Source organism: Hevea brasiliensis, chromosome 4 (genome assembly GCF_030052815.1).
Source record: "Hevea brasiliensis isolate MT/VB/25A 57/8 chromosome 4, ASM3005281v1, whole genome shotgun sequence".
Lineage (NCBI taxonomy): Eukaryota > Viridiplantae > Streptophyta > Magnoliopsida > Malpighiales > Euphorbiaceae > Hevea > Hevea brasiliensis.
Genome location: NC_079496.1, coordinates 8,189,658 through 8,214,645, shown reverse-complemented (window position 1 = coordinate 8,214,645; position 24,988 = coordinate 8,189,658). Strand labels below are relative to the sequence as shown.

Genomic DNA, 24,988 nt, shown 5'->3' with positions numbered 1-24,988 from the left:
GGCAAATAAAAAGAAAAATGATAGAGCTGCATCAAAAACGGCATTCTCTTAAAAAAAACGACGCCCTTTTGCGTGCATAACACGGGTGAATGGAAAACAGCGACGCTCGCAAAGGGGAGGAAAATTTGCCTTGTAAAGTTGATGAGGTTTATAATAGCAAATAAGGCTTTTACAGTATAATGCTGTAGTGGGAAGAAAAAGGCCCTCTTCCAAAATCCAGCCCACACACACTCCAAACGAAGAACATTTGCTAAACTGTTACCGCAATTGACACCACAGAGTGAATACTGGGATTTCCCACGGAAATTACTAAGTATGCGAGCATGTATATACAAGAACAACTTGTTACATCACAAAACGCATCAATCTGTAGCAAGAATTGATCATGTCCAGTGGGAGATGCAACTGACATCAAAACAAAATTGCTGCAACCACTGCTACTTAATTCCATATCATCCTATTGTCATATATGGTACATTCCTACCCCATTTTCCTCATACAAAAGACAGGAAAACCATTTCTCTTCTAAGTGGCTTTTACAAAATGGAAGGTCAAGGCGGTAGAGGTATTAATGAACAGGCATGCTTTCCAGGGAGAGATTGGCTGTGCCAAAATTCCGATGTTTACCATCAGCCACATTAGTTAGTTGGAAGCCTTTATTAGGGAGCTGGTTGATGAGAAGGGTTTCCAGTTGGCAAGCAATGCTTTTTCCTTGAACTATAAAATAAAGGAAGGAGACATGATGCATCCCCTCCTTTGATCGATGCGCACGGACTCGGCCTTCAAGATCATCCGTCTGTGCCACATTTAACAAATGGTACAAGAAATTAGTATTAAGTTGATATTCAATAAAATAGAAGAGATGAATTCAATACAACAGAGATGAATCAAACCAAATAACATACAGAAAAATTATGGTTGATTAAGCAATCATATTGAAATAGTACATTACCCTCATTTTTTAACAAATAATGAGATGATGCTTACTGCCATAATTTGGCAAGATGCAGTTCATCTCTGTGACGTGAATTAATTGACCTCCATCTCTAAGTGTGATGTCAAAATTAATGATAGAAGAAGTAAAGCACAATACCACTCCAACATACAGTCTCTTGTCCGGTCTCAGCATCACATACACACATGAAGAACCTATTGTTGATGGAGGTGGCTGTTCCCTGGCACCAATAGCAACACAGTGCACAGCTAAAAGTTCTGATGTGTTTTTCTGTTTGTAAAGCTCAATCAGCTTCCTCTGGCATATTATGGTAATAGCACTCTCAACATCCTTCCTCTCTATAACTTCCACCTTTCCTGAATTGGTATTGTGATCAAGAGCTCCTGCTGTAGTTCCCCTTGGTGGAAAATGGGCTTCATGGAAGCTATTAACAGTCCCACCAGAATAGAACTGTTTTTTTCTTTCTTCAATCCTTTCTGAAGAAACTTCAACTGCATAAGCAGAAAAATACAAGTCTTCAGCTCTTTGGATTATTGTTTCAGGGATTCCTTCCCTCTTTGCTGTTTCAAAAGCAAGGCTTTCCCTGCAGATCCCATCTATCAACCTCCAAGTTGGTCTTGTTTGTCCATCAACACATTCTGTTCCCATCGCTTTGCATTCAGTCTTCTTGGTATCAAGTGGCAAATCAAATATTCCATGCAGATGAGTAGATACAATACCAAGACAACCAATGTTATCAAGAGTTTCAACAATGCTTCCAGCAATACAAGTCCCTTTTGCTGTTTCTGTCCCTCGACATATTTCATCTACAAGTACAAGACTTCTTGATGAGGCTCCAGTTATAAGGGACCGGATTTCTGACATTTCCACCTAACACATTGAAACTTCATAAGATGGATAATATGTGACTATTAGGAATCCTTAAATGGAGCCAAAAACAATTGAATACCTGGAATGAACTTTTTCCATCTGCAGGACTATCATAAGATTTCATGTGAAGCATAATGGAATCAAAGTGAGGAATCATGGCTGATTCTGCAGGCACCATGAATCCACAAATTCCAAGTAATGCAGATGCACAAATTGATCGGAGCAAACTAGATTTTCCACCTCCATTCGGTCCTGTCAAAAGAACTAAGGAATGCATATCAACTGTATTCCGTACAGCACTGCCTTCAGCTGCTTCAAGCCAATATGGAGACAGGCCAATTAATTTCATCCTATTAGTTCCATCCAATGACTTCACATCCTACACACAAAATCAATGGAGATATCAACAATACAATAATGATTTTGTAATGCTAAAATTCTACATACATTGAGCATGGCTAAAATTCATGATGCTCAATGCTAAAATCAGTCTAGTATATACATTAAGCATGGCTAATGAAGCATCCCTAGACAGAAATCTCTAGTAAGACTTCATAAAATGAGGTAAGCTACTAAGCCAAGGTTATCAGAAATGCAATATAGTCATACATTTAGCTAAATTTTAAGAAGCTCAGCATTTAAACATCAGATACGGCAAAGTCATATCAGAATGATTCAAGTGCCTAGATACTTATACTATATCAGTTCAGCTTTGAGCTATACAATTGAGAAAAAAATCTCTTATCTCTGCAACTTAATATGCTTACAAATATAAAATGTCTATGCCCTTCTCCATTTTCAATTTTATGCAGATCAATTCTACCAGTAATATATAAGTGCAACTTCTAATGCTATTACAGATAACACAGCACCTATGGAGTCTACCAGTATGGTGAAATCCATATCTGATTCCAGGACGAGGCAAATCACAAGAAATTTCTGTTACTTTCTAGAAACCTGCAATCATGATTATACAGAAGGGAGATAGGAAACAGACATTTGCAGTGCGTTCAAAAATCATCTTTTTGTATCAAAAGCCAGTGCATAAATTTTGCATACATGACTACTAGGCCAAGAAAAACTTGACCATGTTAATTCAATCAGAATCAGACAAGCTGCTTACTACCTTGGAGGACTTATTAAACCTGAAAAGAGTGGGGAAAACCCATTTCCTTCGTCTCCCTTCACTGTCACAATTCAATAAAGCCACAATTAAAATATGGTTTGGAGAACATTTAGTAGTGGCACCATTTATAAGTGCCAAAGTAATGAAAGAAAACCACTGGCTTTTCTTATTGTCAATTATCAGTATCAGCCTCACCCAAGAACAGAAAGCCCTAAACATAAGTCTGCATTCAACTTCAATGCTACAAGATACAGGGTTCATTTTATTTCAGTAAAACAATATTTCAGATAAGAACTGTGAATTCACACACATTTTAAAGAACAAGCTTGGAATAACATGAACTCACTCAGATTGATTAATTACTATCTTACATCAAACAGATATTGTAACTTAGTAAACCAGTAAAAAAGATAGAATCTAGTTTTATGGATGTGCTAGAATCCTTCTCAGATCAACAATAACTAAACTGACCTGAATCAAATGTAATTCAATATAGTTTTTATCCACATAACAAAACACATTAGCATTCACAAGTCTCTTAGCTCACTAACAAATTTCAATGACTCTGTGAAATAAATAATGTACAGCAACAGGCTCGATCTTTTACTGTAACAGTTTAATAAATTATCACTGGAAAAGGTTATCCAAGAAATAAGATGCATAAAAAATCCTACCTCACATGAGCAAATAGCGCCTTCGCAATAACAAGCAGCATTGATGCAAAGACAAGGATATTGATCTTCGACTGTAACTCAGCAGAAAGTCCCCTCAACAATTCCAAGACCTTTGCTTTTGCCTTGTCACTTGCACCATGATACCTAAAACAGCAGTAAAATAACTATATTAATCAAAAAAATTTAGAACGCAATGCTAATTAAATTAAAGGAGAAAATCATTTTAGCAAATTAAAAAAAAAAAGCACACCTCATTAAAGCATCCTCCACCTTGATGGTAGTGAACCATTCCTCACCAACTTTTCTACCTTTAGAATCTATAGCAGGTTTAAGCTGTTTAATTTGTTCTTCCCCAGGGGTACCAGCCCAAATTGCTGGTGCAAACCGTTTTCCCTTAAACCAAACGGCTTCATGCTCTCGAGCATACAATATCTCTCCTTTGGGGCCCCCAAGGGGGGCTGTGGTGGCTTTTATTCTTGAAATTATAGGAAGGAAATCTTCGGTGACCTATGGAATCATAAAGGCTTAACATAACTAAAGAAATATACTGCATACTTAACAAATAAAAGTTGAATAAAAGAAACTATACAAGACAATTTAAAAAAAAAATTAAAATCTACTATGCATGAAATTAATTTAGATCGACTACACAGTTCATCTTCTATAAAAGCATCTGACTGTACATTTTCAACTTCATAGATTTTTTAGATTAAGATTAATGGCCAACCAGATACATGAGTTACAGAGACTTACTGCTGAAGATAAGGCCTGTGCTGCCCTTTCCACTTCTGCAAATTCTTCCTCTATATGGACCCTCTTCACACGACCTTTCCACAAACACTCCATATCCTCAAAAAATTCACTAGGAATGACAGAAGAAGAACTTAACTTTTGGTCAATTTCACCGTCTAGAGAGATCATTTCACAAATTCTACCTGAAGCCCATTCACATTCATTAACCTGGAGAAAACCCAACATATATATCTATATTACAGCGGATTAAATCTGGAAAGCCCATGAAAAGTTAGGAGAGGGGAAAAAGAAAGATATAGCAAAAGCAGCATATTGAAACATGCTTAAGTATTACTAATAATAAACTATCACTGCACTGCATCAATTTGCATTCCAGAATGCACGCTCCAAATTATGGATCACTAGCAATTTGGAATATTAGCTAGTGTTCCAAAACGCAATCAACCATAAGTAGAGAATCAACAATGGGTAAAGAATCTCAACAAATCTCAATCAAGCGAATCTCCAAAAATGTTGTTGCTTTTATTATTACGCAGAAATTTTTGGATTTGGATACTTTTTATAGCATTGAAGTTGTCAGTATAGTGCTTTTTAATTGAAGCAAATTTAATATACTTAAGAGGATATTAGAAAATCTGTGATTCTTCCTATTTTAATTCCACTTCACAGCATATATTTCATTGCATTTACAATCTGAACAATTATATTTGTTCCCACTATTCCCACTATGTGATTTAAAAAAAAAAAAAGCCTACCCTCATGGTACCACATTTCTACACAAGGACATTTTGTGTTCCCATTCTCATTCCACGAACCATAGTAATCCACACTTCACAGTATCTTTGGGAGTAAGTTTTTGGAGGTAAGGTCTAGGTTATTAAAGTAGTGGTTTTGTTCAAGAGGAAATTTTTTAAAGGATGTAAGGTTTTTGGAGATTTCAAAATATCCAAGAACCCCACTTTTTCAACCCACCAAATTAGTAGATTAGGGAGATTTTGACACCTTACCTTCCATTACCTTACCTTACCCTACTTTAAAAAACCTCCATACACTCCATCCAAACATACTATTAGAAAACCTAGTTTTATCCACACTTTAGGTAACCTAGATTTGAGTGCAATGACATAACATCAATGAACCAATTGATATGCTTACCAGAAATGGGGCAAAAGGAAACCCGATAAATAGAGAACGAGATTTCAAATTCATCAAAAATCCTAAAACTACACAAGTTGAATACCCATAAGAAGAAGTTTCATAATGACATAAATTTTGGATTCTTTTAACGATTAATCATCAGTCATCACCACCTTTTTAATTGAATGCTAACTTCATCTAAAAGCAAACCATCATGTCCATGAAGCCAAGATGAGTACAATATAGTGAGAAGTTTATGTTTGTTCTTAAACGTAACATATTAGCAAACATAGTGAGAAGTGTGCGTATGTTCTTAAACAAGGCATGATACTTCCACTTACCAATGTTTCAAAGTCAACTTTCAAACCAGTGGCCACCCATGTAGGATCCATTAATGATTTTAGGATTTCACACAGCTCAGAGTTCCTATGCATGTGCAATATTTCATCAAGCACATTTTTTATTCTGCAAAACTCAATATGATTGGCCTCCCTCAGTTCGAGTAGCTTCACAAGCTGCAAGACATGAAGAGAAAGAAATACAAGAATTATGTACAGAAGCATAATTTGAAAGAAGGAAATATCCTTGACAAAATAACGAGGAGAAGGACAATAACAATAAGTGCATATTAACTAATTTTCAAGTAAATGCAAATAGGAAGCAGGAATGAAAGAGGATATAACCAAATGAAGAGTTAAAAAAAGAAACTTGTTCACCTCAAGGGTGAACAAAAAGGAACACAATTGCAGAGTTCTATAAAATGCAACCTAAACAGATCTCCTTCAAAAAGTCAACATATACTTCTAGTTCTAAATCATGAAGTTAACTTCTAAAGTCACACTCATCAACAATAATAGCATCAATCTGACAATTACGAGCTGGAATTGAGACTGCACGACAGCAATGATAATGATAATATTTATAACTCATAAACAACAACATTCTAAATGTTTTAATCAACCTTTAGTATTGTGATGATTGCCCCCAAGGAAACTGCTCACGAATGGAAGTATGCAATATAAATTAAGTGTTAAAATAGCAATGACTACGTTTTTTTTTTTTTTTATTATTGAATTCAGCAAAGTATATGCCAAAAAATAGAAGACCATGGGCTTTCATGCACTGTATTTGGCTCAAAATCAATTCAGTCCTACAATATAAATTCATATTGTTTGCACATTCACATTGAGTAAACTCTTGTCATCATCAGAAGGGAACATTGTCATCTTCCAACTGGAACAAAGGTTATGATAAATAATGTTGATCAACGTTGTCATCTTCTAACTGGAACAACAGTTATGATAAATAATGTTGATCAAGTCAAACTGTAGTCATGCAAAACACAGGATGTCTACAGAACAGTATTGCAATACAAATAACAAGCATATGCTCTAAATTGTCTTAACAAAATGATAAAGGAAAATTGCATTATTAGTCAATTGAAATAGTACTCAAGTTCAAGTCGTAATAAAATTTCATGTTCTTCCAATTTGGTCACCCAACTTTTGTTTCATCTATAATTATATATTACTGAAACCAGCTTTCCAAAAGTGAAGAGAAATGCAACATAACATGCATGCAATTTATCTGTACAACTGCCACATTGAATTTCAATTCTTCCTCTTTTGTGAGAGTGAAAATCTAGGACAAGTGACCATCTTCCAGATGAATAGAAGTTGAGTGACCAAAGTGAAACAAATCAAAATTAGTTGAGACTTGTAAAAACTAAGTTGTGCAACTACTTGTGCATAATGTAGTTAGTCAAAGCTGAATAAGGTGTATCCCATCTGATAGCAATGAGGAAATAAATTTATTTAACAAAGGCATTATTAAGATTAAATACCAAACAACAAATAAGAAGGATCACTAGAGCATATCATTCTTTTTATGTCAAACACATCCAAAAGTAAGTGAAAACAACCTTCGCAGGCGAAATGCAAGTAAATTCCGGGATTGAGCATGTTACATTGCTCATAAGTTTGCATGTTGCTGCCAAAGAAATACGGTTCAGTATAAGCGAATTGCAATACTCCACATTCATTTTTAATTAAATATTTCAAAACAAGCGAATTGAATGCTCCATGTTCATTTACAGAATTTGCCAACAACGTCACCCCTTTTTCTCTTCAAACAACAACCTATGTAAAATCTGCATCACAAACTCACCTTGAATTGTGGATGCAATTTCATAAGCAGGAGGGTTCAGAAGAAGATCTCTTACATATCTGAGAAGTAATGAATTAACAGAACCAAGCAGGGAAATATCAGTTCTATTATTTAACAGGAATACAGGATGGGGAAAAAGAAAACAAACATGTGGAGGATTAACACAAACTAAGAACAAATTCTGTAGAAGAAATCAATTCTATCAGACAATCAGGATGAAACAGTAACAATGGAAACTTAAAGTAAAATTCTGTGACTGGAAACTCATGAAATTCTTCAAAAGACTTTATTTCAGTTTAGATTTTATTGGGAGACAGCCATAACTTTCATGATGAGACCTAAGAGAGAGAGAGAGAGAGAGAGAGAGAGAGAGAGAGAGAGAGAGAGAGAGAGAGCAGGCCTGTGGAGAGAAAAATGGAAAATAAAGTTGCTATGTTCATCAAAACCTACTAACAAACAAAGTCAAAAATTTATACAAATCAGACGAATAAATTGGCTTTAAGGAGGAAGAGGAATAATTCTCACTTACAAAACAGGTAGACCCATACAATTTGATGGAAGTAACACCTTCAGTAAGCAAGGTATTCCTTCAGTCGGTATGGCACCTGAAAGTAGGAAATACTTGTAATATTGGCTGGCACTAAATAAATAATTGAACATCAATCTGTCTAAATGAAGTTAAACAAAACCAATTTGTGTTGCCGTTCCAAGGTGCAAAGGACGGGGCCTATTTTCTGAAGGCACAGTGACATTTCTGAACACAACTCCATCGTCAATACCATAAAGCTCCCTGACCTAAGTGCAATAAAAGATTACAACATGTGAAATAATCAAATTATATTATGATGAGGGGAAAAAAAAATAAACAGTGCAACTTTGATCGAACCTTATACAGAAGCTCAGTGACAGGATTGCCTTCAAACCATTCAAAATGTCTGGCATTGCATTCTCCCCATAAAAGGCCACCTTCGCCAAATTCTCCCCAACGACAAGTGCCTGCACAGTAGAATAGATGCAATCTTATAATTGATGGCATGATAAATTCAAGAATCATGCCAAGGCATGAATTAGAGAAGAGTCAGGGGTTTAGTTCAAGACATGGCATGAAAATTAAGATGCAAGCCATCATGGCCAGAGAAGAATTGATGGTTGAATAATCAATTACTGCCACAAGTGCATTCATATTCCTCTAATAAAAATGATATATTCAATACATAAGCATTCCTAGATAGATTCACCATAGATCAAACTACAGTCCAAACTCAAAAGCTAAAGGTTAGTGTATTTCTTTTTCTTTTATGGTCATTTTAAAAAGTTGCAATGTCACAGCGAGAAACAATGAATAAAACCTCAACATGCCTTTCACAAAACGTCAGCAGTTGAAACTTAATAAACATCAGCAGGATCCATAGGTCCATCAACATAAGTACTAAGATTAATCAGATTGGAGCAATTGATAATAACTGTTACACCACTTCATAACTTCTTTCTGGGATATCTTTTGTTGGGCCAGTTGTTACATATAGTGCTGTATTTGAATAAATGATGCTGAAAGTTCATGCATCACAACTTAGTCCAAATAGTAAAAGACTTGCACATGTGCATTCCTTGTATCAAGAAAATGAAACTCTGTTTTGGGTCTATAAAGCTCAGATTGAACGCTAATAGAGCAGTAGAAATGGCCAATCCAATTATTTTTTACCTTATCAAGAACAAAAATGAACACAAAATTTGATTTTAAGGGCAGATATGAATTGCATATTTTAGGAGAGAATTCATTAGATACCAAAAGGAGTAAATGACAGAAACCACAGAGTGGGAATGCAAACTTAGGAAATACCAAAGAAAATATAGTCCCATTTGCCAGAGAAAAGTCATGAATTTCTAATTTTCACCAATGTGATGACTAAGAAAAGGAATGAATTCAAAATGTAGGAAATGCGAAGTTGACAGAATTTTCTATTTCTTAAAAAATAACAGCCTTAAATATATATTAAAAAAGTAAAATAAGTATACAGACCTGAGGGATTGTGTCTTAAAGATGTATGAAGAAATAAATGATGGTAGCGACAAGTACGGAGCTTGGCAACCAAAGCCTCCTCAGTAAGACCATCCTCTGATGAATATGTTTTCATAGTCTCTAACACTGAAACTATCAAATAACCCCTTGCAGAACGAGATATCCCTATAAATGCCAGAGATATGTTACAACTACAAGAACTATAAGCTATCTCCCATTAGGTGGGGGTTGTTGGGGGGCATTAAAAAATCCACTAATACAAATATATGACATAATTAACATAAATTTTGTTCCCATACCAACTACAGGCATCGGCTCTGGAAAGTCAAGATCATGATCTACCCCAACAAGTCCAAACACATACGGACTGCCTGGATGTGCATGCCTGAATACTTATGGAAACAAGTCAGAATGATAAATGAATGTCAAGTGTAACAACAACAACAACAACAATAATAATAATAATTATAATAATAAGTCAGAAAAAAAAAAGTTAAAATTTGCAGCACATTCAATTTTCAATTTCTATGCCCAACATTGAAAAACTACTTATTGTCAAAATAAGCGATAATGTATTTTAAATTTCCAACTAAAACATAATTTTTGACGTGTTGAATTTCATAGTATTTTAAAATTTAAAAGACTAGTGACCTCATTTCAGTAGATGATACTGTATTTAACGCAAAGCACTCATGAACCACATAATTTATTATTTGGTTCCTATAATGCAGTATTTTTTTGCAGAAAATGCATGGAAACTCTTTCTTTGTGCAAAACATAAAGAAATAAAAATACATTTCTACTGGTTGCTAGTACTGTTCCCATAAGGAGCAAGTCCTGATTCACATGGAAATTTGACTGCAATAAATGTTTTCTTCCAGACCAGATTTCTTATTGCTAATTCCTACAGCCATTGCATCACATAATTGAACAAAATGTTTCAATCATGAGAGCTCCTCTGCTGAGATGATGACTGCTTGAAATCATTTTGCTCGCTGAGCAATGAGCTACAAAATGATGATTCTCATAATGAACTCTTCATCTCTTGGAATTATATTGTCCATGCGCTTATGATCTCGTTGCAGGTATTCCATTTAAAGGAATATAAACCAACAGTGAATCCGTTCAATATGTTAAGCAGAATTGAATAATGAAATACAAACAAATTTAAGCATGTAATATCATTTTCAATGATTTCAATTATTGATTTCCAAACATTAATGGCATTATGAGATAGACATGTCTTCCATTCAGTAGAATTAAATCCCTCAAAAACAAATGAACACAAAGCAATGGCAACATGCATGGCAAGTCAAGTGATACATACACCCAACTAAAGACCCATTTGGATCATTTCTAAATATTAAGATAATTCTTTTCTCCAAAAAAAATAAATTAAGATAATTCCAAAACTTATCCATGTGAAGCATGGTTCAGATCATGGGCCATGTTAAAATTACTTTCAGATAATATAATACTATTTTCTGATTGTAAAAAGCAATGTATTTTTAATAAATCACATAACCATATTCAACATTACCATCAATAATATATAAAAACCAATAATATAAACACAACAAAATTTTATACTGAATTATGCAAATGTGATTACCCAGATATAAACCGGCCTTTGCGAGAACGAGCTTGGGTTGGACCCTGAACTTCCTCCACTATGCACTAGGCAAACAAGAATACAAACATCAGTAAACAAACTCATCAAACAGTGGAAAGTAGATCCCTATCAATGTTAACCTTAGGCAAGCAAAAATTACTACCAAATTCATGAGATGAAGCAACAATTGTTTCCTAGCATTAGTCTAAGTGCCTTTCCTGTAACCACGACTGTATTCCAGGGTGTATCAAGAATATTTTCTTTTCATGCTTCTTTTTGTTCCCTACATCTTTTCATAATTTTCTATCTTGTTTCCCTCATCAAGCAACACCAAGAGTTCAAATGCATCTTCATTTATTAAAGCCCTAAATTATGATTTCCTCTTCTTATACACCCCTCCCCCTTCTCAGCGTACATCACATCCTATCAATTATCAGTCAAGCTATGCACAGTGCATTACTACTACTTGCAAGCTCATGCATTATCATGCACCAGAGAGTAGAATATCATGCACCCTTCTTCTGATAAAGTTTTATTACTTGCAAATGAAAAAAAAAAAATGGCCACAAATGATGCACGAACTAACCAGCCAAAAGTTAATAATATGGTATAACCTTGTCATTCTATCTCCTATGCTATGTGAAATAATTGTGGCTACAAATGAATAAGGCTCACATTTTCTAAATTCTTCTATGTGTAATTTCATTAAAAATGCGGAGTGCATGCAGATAATTGCTATACGTACCACAGAATACCCATTACATGTCAAGTCATCTAAAGTTTGCCGAAGATTCTGCAGAAGTAGCACTTTAGAATGATAGAAAATATGATAATGAATAAAATTAAATAAATAGAATGCATCTCTTCGTACACCACAGTTCACTGTGCAGACAGGAAAAATAATAGCTAAGATTTATTCAAAAGAAATGCACAAAGAGACAGATTATGCAATAAAGACATCCTTCTCCAGAAGAAAGATTTCAAGAAAAAGGATCAAAAAATAAAATAGACAGAAACCAAATGCAGTTCCAATGATATCTTTAGGTAGAATGCAAATACAGCAATGAGGAATGTGGATACAGAACCAAAAAAAATAAATAATAAATAAATAATAAATCTGAGGGTACAGATATAAAGACCAACATATACACGCATATAAATATGCCTGTTCAATTATAAATATATGTTCCTACATAAACAGGTATATGCATTCAAGAGTGCACATCCATGCATGTGCTCAAGCAATATAGATAATGCAATAATAGATCAATGTTTTTTTGAAAGAACAAGACAACCAAATAAGCCCAACATTCACACATGCAAATGCAAGTGCAAGGCAGTAATGCAGACTAGAGAGTGATTATTCTTCTCCCAGTCCATTGAAGAACATTTTCAATTTACTCCAATCCTACAGTGTCTCTGTTGCTGATTTGGCAATGACAAATCAGGAAGCCTGGGCCACTTTCTTTTAAATGCATTAGAGTTTTTTTTTTCCTATCCACATAATAGCCCACTTTCTCATCCCATAAACTCAACACTTGAGATCAGTTAATCATGCAAGTCCAATTCAGAAGCTTGATTGGCCTTAAAGGGTTTTAGTTATCTATTATTGAATTGAGTTGAACCGGCGGAAGTGAATGAATGGGCTGAGGCAAGAGTCCATGAAGTGTGAGATGGACATACTTGAGCTTGGACCAATCATTGCTAAATGTTAGTGTTGGAATCCCTTAATTAGTGCATTAGCTGTAAATTAGAATGTGTTAAAATTCCTTAATTAGTGCATTAGCTGTAAATTAGAATGTAAAGTAGTAATATTAAGGATATTTGTATTTATTAGCTTTTATTTTCTTTCCTATTAAGGCTATAGCCTTTGTGTATAAATTTGAATCATTGTAACACAGTGAAATACATCAAGAAATTCTTCAATTCTCTCTAATCTCAACATGGTATCAGAGCCTTAGCCATTTTATCTGGCAATTTTTTTTTGTAGAGAGAAAACAGTGAGAAATAGTTAGGGTTTGTGTGGGTAAGCCTTGAAAACGGGTCCGTTGAGGGAGGTAGTTGTCACCACCCCTTTAGGAAGGAAGAGAACCTTGTAGCCGGTCCTCACCTGGATTCTCGCCGCCATCCAGTGAGGTGCATGATCCCACTCGCCGACAGAAGGTTTCCACCTTGTGTACACACGCCGGGGAGTGAGCCTGTTCCTGATCAGTTTTTCCGGCCGCACTTTTTTTTTTCGACGACATCCCTAGTGTACCGCGCCTTTGCTCAGCTCATTCCTATCTCTTGTAGTTGAAGGGAAAATGACTACTACAACTGAAAATCCCTCATTAATTATTAGCCTCGTAAAGCTTGATGAGACAAATTACCTTGCATGGTCTAGATCGTATCTCCTTTTTATTCAAGCTAGAGGGTTGCAGGGTTATCTTACTGGAGATAAGCAAAAATCAGAAAAGTCTGCTTCTACCTACAGTCAATGGGAGTTGGAAAATTCTCTTATCATGTCATGGCTTATCAATTCCATGCAACCACATATAGCTCGTGGGTATTTACTGTTGAATAGTGCAGCTGCCATTTGGAGTGCATTTTCTCAGACCTATTCTCAAGTTGGGAACGATGCACTAGTGTATGAGCTTCAAAACAAGGTTTATGGTATAAAACAGGGTGAGCTAACTATTGCTCAATATTACGCAGAATTGAGTGGTCTATGGCAGGAACTGGACTTTTACCTGGACTTTCAGGCCTCATGTCCTAAAGATGCTGTTAAATTTCAGAAGTTGGTTGAGAAAGAGCGGATCTATGATTTTCTTGCTGGGTTGAATGTGGAATATGATCAAATTAGGGTCCAAGTGCTTGGGAAAGACCTTTTACCTATCTTAAGACAAACATACTCTTATGTTCAGCAGGAAGAGAGCAGGAGGAGTGCCATGATTCATTCTACGTTTGTTGATAAGGCAGGGCTAGTTGCTAATTCCTCACGTGAACAGTCACATGGTTCATCAGATAAGGATCAACTACATTATGACTATTGTGGAAAAAACCGGCATACTAAGAAAAACTGTTGGAAATTGCATGGACGCCCCACTAAAGGGCGTGGAAGAAAAAGGATGGGCCTTACTAGACCACAAGCTAATGTATCTGAGGCTGTGAATCTGTCTGAAGATACTACCACCACTGAGATGTTGCCCAATGAAGAGATACTGACTCTAAGGCGTTTGCTATCACAACTTGAATCGCAATTCACCACAGTTGCCTCTTCTAACTTCGTCAACTCAGGTAATGCTTTTCTTGCCAATCTTAATAATTCTTTTTGGGTTATAGATTTTGTAGCAAACAAGCATATGACAGGCTATTCAAATAAATTCATATCCTATTCTCCATGTTCAGGAAAAGAAAAAGTTCGCACTGCGGATGAATCCTTATCTAGTGTTTCTGGAACAAGTTCTGTTAAATGCACCCCTAATATAAGTCTTAGTTCTGTTTTACATGAGCCTAGCTTTCCTATTAACCTCTTGTCTGTCAGTTCAATCACAACAGCTCTAAACTGCAAAATCGAATTTTTCCCAACTCACTATGTATTTCAGGAATTAACGACAAGGAGAACGATTGGCAGTGGTAGACTGCAAGATGGGCTACATCTCTTGAATGATTATGTTAGCCAGGCCATTTTGAGGCAATCTATGGGTGCTGAGGAACAAATTATCATATGGCATAGGAGACTAGGACATCCTTCATTTACTGTGTTAGAAAAACTTTATTTTTTTCTATTTAAACAATGCAAAACTGAATTGTTAGTATGTGATGCTTGTGAGTTAGCTAAACATACTAGACAATCTTATCCTGCAATAAATAATAAGGCTCCAGTTCCTTTTATGACTATCTATTCTGATGTATGGGGGCCTACTCAAACTATGTCTTTATCGGGTTACAAATGGTTTGTGATCTTTATTGATTGTTGCAGTAGATTAACTTGGGTATATTTGATGAAAGGGAAAAATGAAGTTTTCTCTTGTTTCCAGCAATTCCATAAAATGATTAGTATACAGTTTGATGCTCATGTTAAAATATTGAGAGCTGATAATGGTACAGAATATATGAATGTAGTCTTTTAGGAGTATTTGAAGGCACATGGAATTTTACATTAGACTTGTTGTGTTAATACTAGTTCACAAAATGGAGTATTTGAGAGAAAAAATACACTTACTTGAGATTGCTAGGTCTTATATTTACCATGAATGTTCCTAAACCTTACTGGGATATGCTATTCTTTCTGCTGCATATCTTATTAACAGGATGCCTCTTCGGACATTGGAGTTTAAGAGTCCTTTAGAGGTTTTGCAGGGTAAAAATTCATATACCGTTCCTCCAAAGGTATTTGGTTGTGTTTACTTTGTTCATAAGCTTAATAGTGGGAAATTAGAACCCCGAGCCCTGAAATGTGTTTTTGTTGGTTATTCTAGCACTCAGAAGGGATATAGGTGTTATCATCCTCCTTCACGAAAATATTTTGTGAGTATGGACGTTACCTTCAGGGAATCTGAATCTTATTTCCATCCACCTCTTAAGGGGGAGCATAGGAAGGAAGAGGTGTATTTTCTTTAATCCTCATCCTCTCTCAACCTTCAATTTGAGGGGGAGAATCTGGGTTTAGAGCCTATACCTAATAATGAAACTCAAGGAGAGTCACCTAAATCTCGAGAAAGACTGAAAAGGCTAAGTTTGAGAACATATACTCGACGAAACAAGACAGATATAGCCATCGAGCAGGAGACTGCTGATCAATCGGAATCTTTGAATTCAATTCCTGAATATCTTGAGATATGTGATGAGTCTCCTTTGGCTTCTAATGAGTCTTATTTTAATTCTCAGTCTGTTCTTCTTTCTTCTGATAATGATCTTGATATTCCTATTGCTCTCCGGAAAGGTGTTAGAACCTGTACTAAATATCTCATTTCTAATTTTATCTCTAATAATTTTCTGTCTCCATCCTACAGAGCATTTCTACTGTCTATTTTCTGTCTCTATCCCACAGGATTGGAAGAAAACTTGCCTCGATCCAAAATGGGGGGCAGCTATGGTGAAGGAGATGAAAGCTTTGGCAAAGAATAAGACATGGAAACTAGTTACTCTCCCACTGGAAAAGAAGCCAGTTGGATGCAAGTGGGTATTCATTATGAAGCATAGAGCAGATGGTTCAATTGAGAGGTATAAGGCCAGACTGGTAGTAAAAGGCTTCACACAGACGTACGAAGTAGATTATCAAGAAACCTTTGCTTCTGTTGCTAAAATGAATACCATCAGAATTCTGTTGTCATGTGCAACAAATCTTGAGTGGAACTTACAGCAGTTTGATGTTAAAAATGTATTTTTACATGGTGACTTGGAAGAAAAAGTGTATATGAAAATTCCTCCAGGGTTTGAGGATGAGAAGACCAGAGGGAAAGTTTGTAGATTGAAAAAGGCTTTGTATGGTCTAAAATAGTCACCTAGAGCATGGTTTGATAGGTTCAATAAAGCGATGATCTCCTTTGGATACTGCCAAAGCAATGCTGATCATAGCTTGTTTATGAGGCATCGTAGAGGCAAAATCACACTACTTATTGTCTATGTGGATGATATTGTGATAACTGATGACGATAAGGAAGAAATGACTCTTTTAAAGGAGCGCCTAGCACAGGAGTTTGAAATCAAAGATTTGGGAAAGCTCAAGTACTTTCTTGGAATAGAGGTTTGCCAGATCAGATAAGGGAATCTTTATTTCTCAAATAAAGTATATCTTGGATCTGTTGGAAGAAACAGGAATGTTGGGCTGTAAACCGGCAAAGTCTCCTATTGAGGCCAATTATAAATTGCAAGCTGGAGTTGGAAAATCAGTGAATTTAGGGAGATATCAAAGGTTGGTTGGCAAATTAATTTATCTTTCGCACACTAGACCGGACATAGCATATGCAGTTGGTCTAGTGAGCCAGTATATGCATGATCCTCGTGAATCTCATTTGGAGGTTGTTTTCCGCATCTTGCGATACCTAAAATCTATAGTTGGAAAAGGACTTCTTTTCTCAAAGCATCATCACCTTCAGATTAAAACCTTTACAGATGCAGATTAAGCTGGATCTCTTAATGATAGGAGATCAACATCAGGATACTGTACCTTTGTTGATGGTAATCTAGTTACCTGGAGAAGTAAGAAGCAAAATGTGACAGCTAAATCCAGTGCAGAAGCCGAATTCAAGACAATGGCTCAAGGTATCTGTGAGTTATTGTGGTTACGGAAGTTGATGAAAGAATTAAAATTGTTTGAAGCTAATGGTTTGTTTTAGTTTTGTGATAACAAAGCTGCAATCAGTATAGTTCATAATCCAATTCAGCATGATCGTACCAAGCATATAGAGATTGATAGACGCTTCATAAAAGAAAAAATTGTGGATGGTTCCTTAAGTGTCTCTTACGTAGGTTCAAAAGATCAGTTAGCTAATGTGTTCACTAAGGGGTTAAGTTGTAAGGTGTTTCATACCCTAGTTTGCAAGTTGGACACGTGCAACATACATGAACCAACTTGAGGAGGAATGTTGGAATCCCTTAATTAGTCTCCTAATCAGTGCATTAGCTGTAAATTAGAATGTAAATTAGAGATATTAGGGATATTTGTATTTATTAGCTTTTATTTTCTTTCCTCTTCAGGCTATAGCCTTTGTATATAAATTTGAATCATTGTAACACTGTGAAATACATCAAGAAATTCTTCAATTCTCTCTAATCTCAATAGTTAGAACTAACCAATCAGTTAGTTGGTCTTCCACCCTTATATGCCCTTTTAACTTCTTGTTTCTTTTCAATGTGGGACTCTTGACATTATCTAATAAACATCAATCTGCAAACACCCTTATATTCCCTTCTCATATTTATGGAACAATGAAACGAACATAAACTTAATTAAAACAAGCAATTATAACATATGAAGGAAATAATTCCAATACCACGACTGGGCATCCAGCTCTTGGAATGCTATCCGTTCGCAATCCACCAAAAGGATTTAAACCAGCATATTCAACAAGAATACAGGCATCTATTCCAATTGCTTCATAAAAATCCCCAACCTAAAAAAAAAAAAATTGTTGTGTCCATCAATGCCGGATTATAAATGAATATACAATGAAAAGGTAAAATAGGAATTTTCAAAGAAACATGATTTACAATCGTTTTGAATGTCTTATAGAAGAGAATAAATGGCCTAGCAATAATAAGACAATAAGTCACATACTCTGCAAAGCAAAACCTCACGTGGGAACTTTGATTTGAACTGCAACATCTCCCAATTGAGGTTTCCTTCTTTCAGACTGCATTGAAAGATATAATAATTCTTCTAGAAAGAAAACAAATAAATAAAGCTTTGACTAATAAGCTTTGTTATTTGAATTCAATATATGTAAGCGACAAACATCAAGCACAAATTAGCAGAAATGTGGGTTTCTTTTCCCCCATTATAATCCGGTAATCTATAAATGCACTTCTTGATAGTGATCAAATAGGCCACAAGTTTTTTTCAGATGATTACTATCACGTCTATTAACATCCATCCAGTTCATCCTCTCTCTGTGTATCTGTCTCAGTCTCTGTCTCTGACAGAGAGGCACACAGAGACATGAGCATGCCACAAAATGGTAATAAGAGATCATCAAAATAACAAGAATTTACCTCCCATTTTTCAAGTTTACATCTAAGCCAAGCAAATTAGAATACATAAGCCTTTTAATCAGCTGGATTGTAGAAGGCTTCCTGCACTGCTGCAGCCTCTGCAGTAAGATGCACAACATTCAAAAAATTCTATATCCTGATAAAACTCCATTAGAAATAAAAAGTGCAGCTTGCTATAAACTTCACAAAACACATCAGTCAGCCCACCTCCTTCCACCAGATTATGTGAGAAAGATCCTTATCATGCAAAACAGTACTTGATGCTTTTAGTTTCTTGGTACCTCTTGCAGACCCTTTTGAAACTTTATGGTCTTTGAAGCAATAAATCCGTTCAACATGTCTGCTCCTGCTGTTAATAAATATAATTTTACAAGTAGATTCTAAGCTACAAAAAAATATATATTATATAAAATGCAAATTAACATAATTCTAGACAACAAGCTTTTCATTCATAATCTACAATGCATTAAAAAGCTAAAAGTAAAAAAGGAAAAAAATCTAGTCACTACACCAATTGTGGCACTACAAACTCCTCATAAGAAGCCAGGACTTCTAAAGGTATGAGAGCCCCTGACCCTGAGTAAATGAAAGCTCCAATACAGGGGGCAACAAGAAAATGAAACAAATAATTTTCTCATTACCCAACAGAGTTCTATAATTCAGTGAATTTCTGAAATCACCTCGGGCAAATGGCAAGGCGACCAATTATTACAACATCAATAGAGCTTAATCCAAGGAAACCCCTCATGTTATAATGCATTTGCAGTTCAATCAATATTAACACTATGTTTGGATTATGGTTTGTGATGGTTTCATATCATATGGTATGATTACTCTATATGTTTGGGTATATTATTCATACTGGTCTCCTACCAATCATTTTACCACAGCTTTTCAAAAAACCAAATTGGTGGTTTGGGATTGTTTAGAATTTTTGTATTTCCATTTTATCCTTGCATAATTCATTCTCTCATGGAAATGTATATATTTATAAGGTTTATTTTGTTTGTGCCTTTAACTATTATTATTATTATGAAAATATTATTTATAAATAATATTTTATTTAAATAAATATCTTTAAACTATTTATATTTAGAGTAATAAAGTTATTTTATTAATCTTTATATTTATTTTGCCATCCCATACCATCTTTATTAAATGCAATATTTCATCTTTCCAAACATGTTGACACTACAAACCATACAATACAATACATTAACAAATAACGCTCCACTCAGTCCAAACAGGGTATAATTTTCAGCATTAGCCTCTCCTGTCCCTCATAGCAAGCAAAAATTATCAGCTTAAAGAAAATGATACGTTCACAAAATTCCGTAGTCAAATACACTCTATCTCAAATTGCTTAAGCAAAGACAAAATTAAAAAAAAAAAAATGCCACACACTATTAAGTAAATAAATTGCTAATACATAGACACGACTAGCAAAGGAATGTTAATGGATAGAGAAGTTACAGTAACAACGGCGACGGAGCAAAAGAAATGCATTTGGAAGCAGGAGTACGAAGCAGCAGAGAGAAGGACCGCCACTTGGGGAGTGAAACGACGACGCTTCTAGCAGCTAACCAGAACATTTTGGGAAATTCCTTTTGTATAAAGTTTCCTCTCAATCTGGCTCCTCTGGTGGAAAGAACTTGTGAGAAAAAAATGGATACAAGAACGAAGAAATTGGGGAATTTTGCTATTTCTAGGGTTTTTGGGGCTTTGAGCTAGTTCAGCCGATGTTGCTTTCTTCTGCTGGTTCTGCTGCTCTTCCCGCCACAAACGAACAGAAATGGATTTTTTTTTACTGTGAGCAGATAATTATTGCATTGGCATATGAAGGGGCATATATTTTTATAATAATATTTATAAATTTTTTAATATAAATGATATTCAAAAAATAGTAAAAATCAAGAAATTATAGCATGGAAACAGACCTCATCTCTCACATAATTTTTCTTGGCATAAGGATTTTTAATTTTCTCTTTATTATGCTGTTGTTTATGTGTTGTGGATTTTGGGTTTTAATCTTTAATTTGTTTTTTTTTTAATTTTTCATTAATTTTTTATTTGATATTTATTAATTGATAAAGATGAAGTGAAATTTGTCCAACCTGACTCTAATTAATCAATGCCTTCCGGACTTGAAAGGGGCTAGTCCAATTCCTCTCCCCTCGAATCATAAATTGGTCCAGATATTCAGCCTGATTTGAACCATTTTTTAAAGAAAGAAGATAAATTGAATAAAGTAATTTTTTTTATTACCTTTTTATGTGGGACAGTAAAAATTTGAAGCTCAAAATAATTAAGAAGTTTTATCTATCTTTTCATGAATAGATGTTCTTTGTCTCACATTGATAACCTTGACTAGCAGGCATGAATGATTTTCTATTGAATAAATTGAATTCGGAGAATTTTAAGATAAAAATTGAAATTTAAGAATAATTTCATAATAAAAGTTAAAATTCATAGATGATAAGTGAAATTAACTTATTTATTTAGAAAAAAAAAGTTATTAAGAGCGGATGTAATAATAAATATAGAGAAGGTCAACATTTAAATATTAATTTATCTTTATTATCATATGTAAAATATTAAAAAACGAGTGCATCATGTCATGAAAATTATCTATAATTGGATTTATAATATTTTTTTAGCAATTTTTTTTTAATATATACAATAAGTAATTGAAGAGAAATTTATCGGCAACCGGTAAATGTCATTTAATTTTAATTAATACATGTATTTTCTTTGATTTAAAATTGCACTAAGAATTAGTTAATCTATTATATGATTATTAAACTTATTGTTCAAGAAATTGTGAGTCAAACACATCATTGAAAATGTCATATAATAGTTTTAAAATTTTAAGTGTGTATAGAGATATTTTTAAATTAATTATAGTTTTAAATAATAATTTATACTTATTATAATAAATTATAACTAAAATTTTGACTCTATAAATAAAACAAGTAATAAATGCAAATTTTTATGTGTAGAAATTAGATTTTTTAGTTTTAATATCTAATTATTTTCATAATGAGCGGTAAAATTAATTTTAAATATTAAATTTGATTATTCTTAGAGACACTAATAAAATTAATCACTAAAATTAAAATTTTTAATAATTTAAATATAAATATTATTAAAACATTAATTTCTTTAAAGGAGAAGCTTAACATATAATTAAAAAAAAAAAAAAAATGGGAGCAGGGGAGTTGGGGTGGGGGGGCAGGGTCCCTCTTACCATGCATCTGCGTCCGCCCTGACCAGGCCACCATGCATACATGTGCTATCAATAAGATTATGTCCTTGGTCAGTGGGCAAATAACCCAATTGTTGGATTCTCATAGACTATAGATATGTAATACATGAGTTAGAGGGTGTTTAATTTATGCTACGTTAGTTATTATCATAAGTTTTTTGTTTTTTATTTTTTAAAAAATTGAAAACTATTTTTAGTTTTCAATTTTTTTTTTAATGCAAGTTTATTACGTAAAAGTTTAAAGAGCAATTATATCATATGAAGGCCTAAGCCTTGTATAAATAAGAGTCTTGGAGAACTCAAGAGTCAATCCTAACCTTAATTCCCAAGAGATTCGAACAGAGCCTCTTGTCCTTTGCAGCGCCTCCACCATCCAGACCAATTAGAAGGAATCGCTAGAGATCAGAAAATAACGTTTATTCTACCGAAATTTCATAAGTTTGGAGCGGAACCTCCAAGGACAAGACTGAAACCCATAACCCAAGATTAAACCGTCATCTCTAGGCTCAAACCACCAACAATAGAGGAGAAAGGAGGGCAAAGGCCATAGCATCTTAATTCTCTTCTAGCCATGGGAAAACCATCAAAAGCCATATGAATGTCAGCTCTAATCCTTGGAGACGCCTTCTTTGGAATCCACTCCCTAATTCTCGCTTGTTGAACCACTGAAACAAAACACAAGTGGCACCAAGAACAAGCAAAGCCAAGAAAACATGGTCCCATCATCTCGAAAATTCCGCATGCAGGGAGATTAAGAATCCCTCTTCAGATCAAAATCGCTCCACCTACAACCCAATAAAGTACAAATTTATATACAGCCTCACCCGTAAATAAGGAGGAGGTCCATGCCAGGAGGAGGAGAAGCCTTGCTCTATCCCGAATGATAAGAAATAGCTCAAGATTGCTAATAAGACAGACGAGTCTAAGTATTCGAGAAGGGAAATCTTTTGAGAGGAAAAACTCTCTCTAGAAGAACCAAGTTTTTTGAAAAATTTTTATTGCTTGTTTCTAAAAAAACTGTTTTGCTCTTTTTTTTTTATATGCAGAAATATCTGCATAGTTTAATATGTATAATGTATATCTATTTTTTAATAAAAATAAATAATACATACATATTGAAAAAATAAAATTTTAAAATAAATAATAATATTCAGAAATAAAATATTTATTAAAATTTTAAACTCTAAAAACTACATATTTTATTATTAAATGTAAAAATATTAATCAACAGAAAAATAAAGGAATAATATTTAGGAAAAAATATTGATTATGAATTATGTTCATAATATTCTACAAAATGCTAACTAGAATCTAATTATTGAATGTTTTTAGCCATAATCGTGAAAACAAGTTAGAAAAAATAATAATAACATATACTTTTTCTCTTTGAAAATTAGTTATAATATTATAGTGAAGGATGAGTTCACTACGCTAGTGCTTCATGAAAAACCAAAATAAAAATTCACTTTTACTTATTTTTTCTTTATTATTTTCAACTTTAAAATCGAAAGCAAGACTAATAAAAATTATTTGAAAACGCATCGTTCGACTAAATATTTTTTTTTTAAACAAAGCTGAAACAATTCCGAAGACACCCTTAGTTATTGGATATCAATCGATAAATTTTTACATTTAATATTTATGTAAATTTATTTCATAAGTCAGTAACACTAAAAGATTAAGAAAAAGGTATATTTTTTTTTTTCATAACAAATAAGTACCTCACCTATTGGATATTTGTAATTTGTCATATTTTGTTGTGGGAAGGGAAGAAAATAAGAGGGAAAAATTAAATAAGAATAGAAAATAAAGAGTGAAATTAAAATTATTTTTCTTTCTTTATTTGCATATTAGAGAGATAAAGGGAGAAGAAAATTATTTTATAAATAGTAAAATTTATATTTTATCATATTTATTTTCAAATAAAATACAAATTTTAGAGGATAAAAATGTAATAAAATAATTTTCCTCTCACTTTTTTTTTTAATTAGAGAGAAAATAAATTATGGGTCCATTTGTTATTTTCCTTCTTTTTTTTTTTTCTTTTTTCCTCAATTTTCTTCATTACAGACATGATAAGAAAGGAAAATAATTCCACCATTCCAAACAATGGCTTTGTGAAACAAACTTCGCAACTGATTCTCTTGCTCATTTAGGATAGTTTATCAGTGCTGATTTGATTATTTGGTCTTCTCCTTCAGTTGGAATATCTTGTTGCTTTTAATTTTTATTTTTATAAAAATCTAAACTACCCATTTTAAATTGAATGGTGGAAATGAAAGTTTGAGTATCCACTTCTAGCTCAATTATCCAATAAAAAATAAAAATTCATATTTCTATGAATATCAAATTCCTTCGATAGATTGGACACACTATAAATACTTTAAAATAAGAGAGTACTTATTTTAGCTTATAAGATGAACTCTAAAAATAAATTGATCTATTTACTTGTAATATTTTTTAAACTTATAAGTTGAAAAAAATTAAGTTGAGTGATCAAGTTTTATTTTGGTACTTATAAGTTAATTTGATAAAATAAATTATCATGTTATCCTCATTTAATTTTAAAATTCTATTATGTGTTTTATTTAATACAATTTTCAGTAATTATAACAATAAATGTACTTATAAATTATTTTTTACTAAATATGTCAATCACCCATTAACCACTAAATATTTTAATTAAATATATAACTATTTAAATTTTTACATGCT

At 33.7% G+C, this 24,988-nt stretch overlaps 1 protein-coding gene across 3 annotated transcripts; it reads right to left on the bottom strand.

The window, feature by feature from the left end:
• Positions 1-281: 281 nt before the first annotated feature.
• Positions 282-20,837, bottom strand: LOC110641872 (DNA mismatch repair protein MSH1, mitochondrial). 3 transcript variants are annotated; one of them, XM_058145217.1, is made up of 22 exons: positions 20,482-20,835; positions 19,216-19,354; positions 19,009-19,106; positions 18,575-18,650; positions 18,291-18,410; positions 12,059-12,106; positions 11,314-11,378; positions 10,001-10,086; positions 9,702-9,866; positions 8,568-8,677; positions 8,371-8,476; positions 8,211-8,286; positions 7,682-7,740; positions 7,437-7,504; positions 5,857-6,030; positions 4,379-4,585; positions 3,876-4,132; positions 3,626-3,769; positions 2,952-3,012; positions 1,905-2,204; positions 1,094-1,825; positions 282-796 (listed from the first exon to the last, which is right to left on the bottom strand). In XM_058145217.1, exons 1-22 carry the CDS (start codon positions 20,598-20,600, stop codon positions 569-571), a joined length of 3,438 nt encoding a protein of 1,145 aa, XP_058001200.1. In that variant the 5' UTR covers positions 20,601-20,835; the 3' UTR covers positions 282-568. The 3 variants fall into 3 exon arrangements, with proteins under 3 accessions (XP_058001200.1, XP_058001199.1, XP_058001201.1); XM_058145216.1 differs by having other exon boundaries at positions 19,216-19,357; positions 20,482-20,834; XM_058145218.1 differs by having other exon boundaries at positions 656-796; positions 988-1,825; positions 19,216-19,357; positions 20,482-20,837.
• Between the last annotated feature and the right edge of the window lie 4,151 nt (positions 20,838-24,988).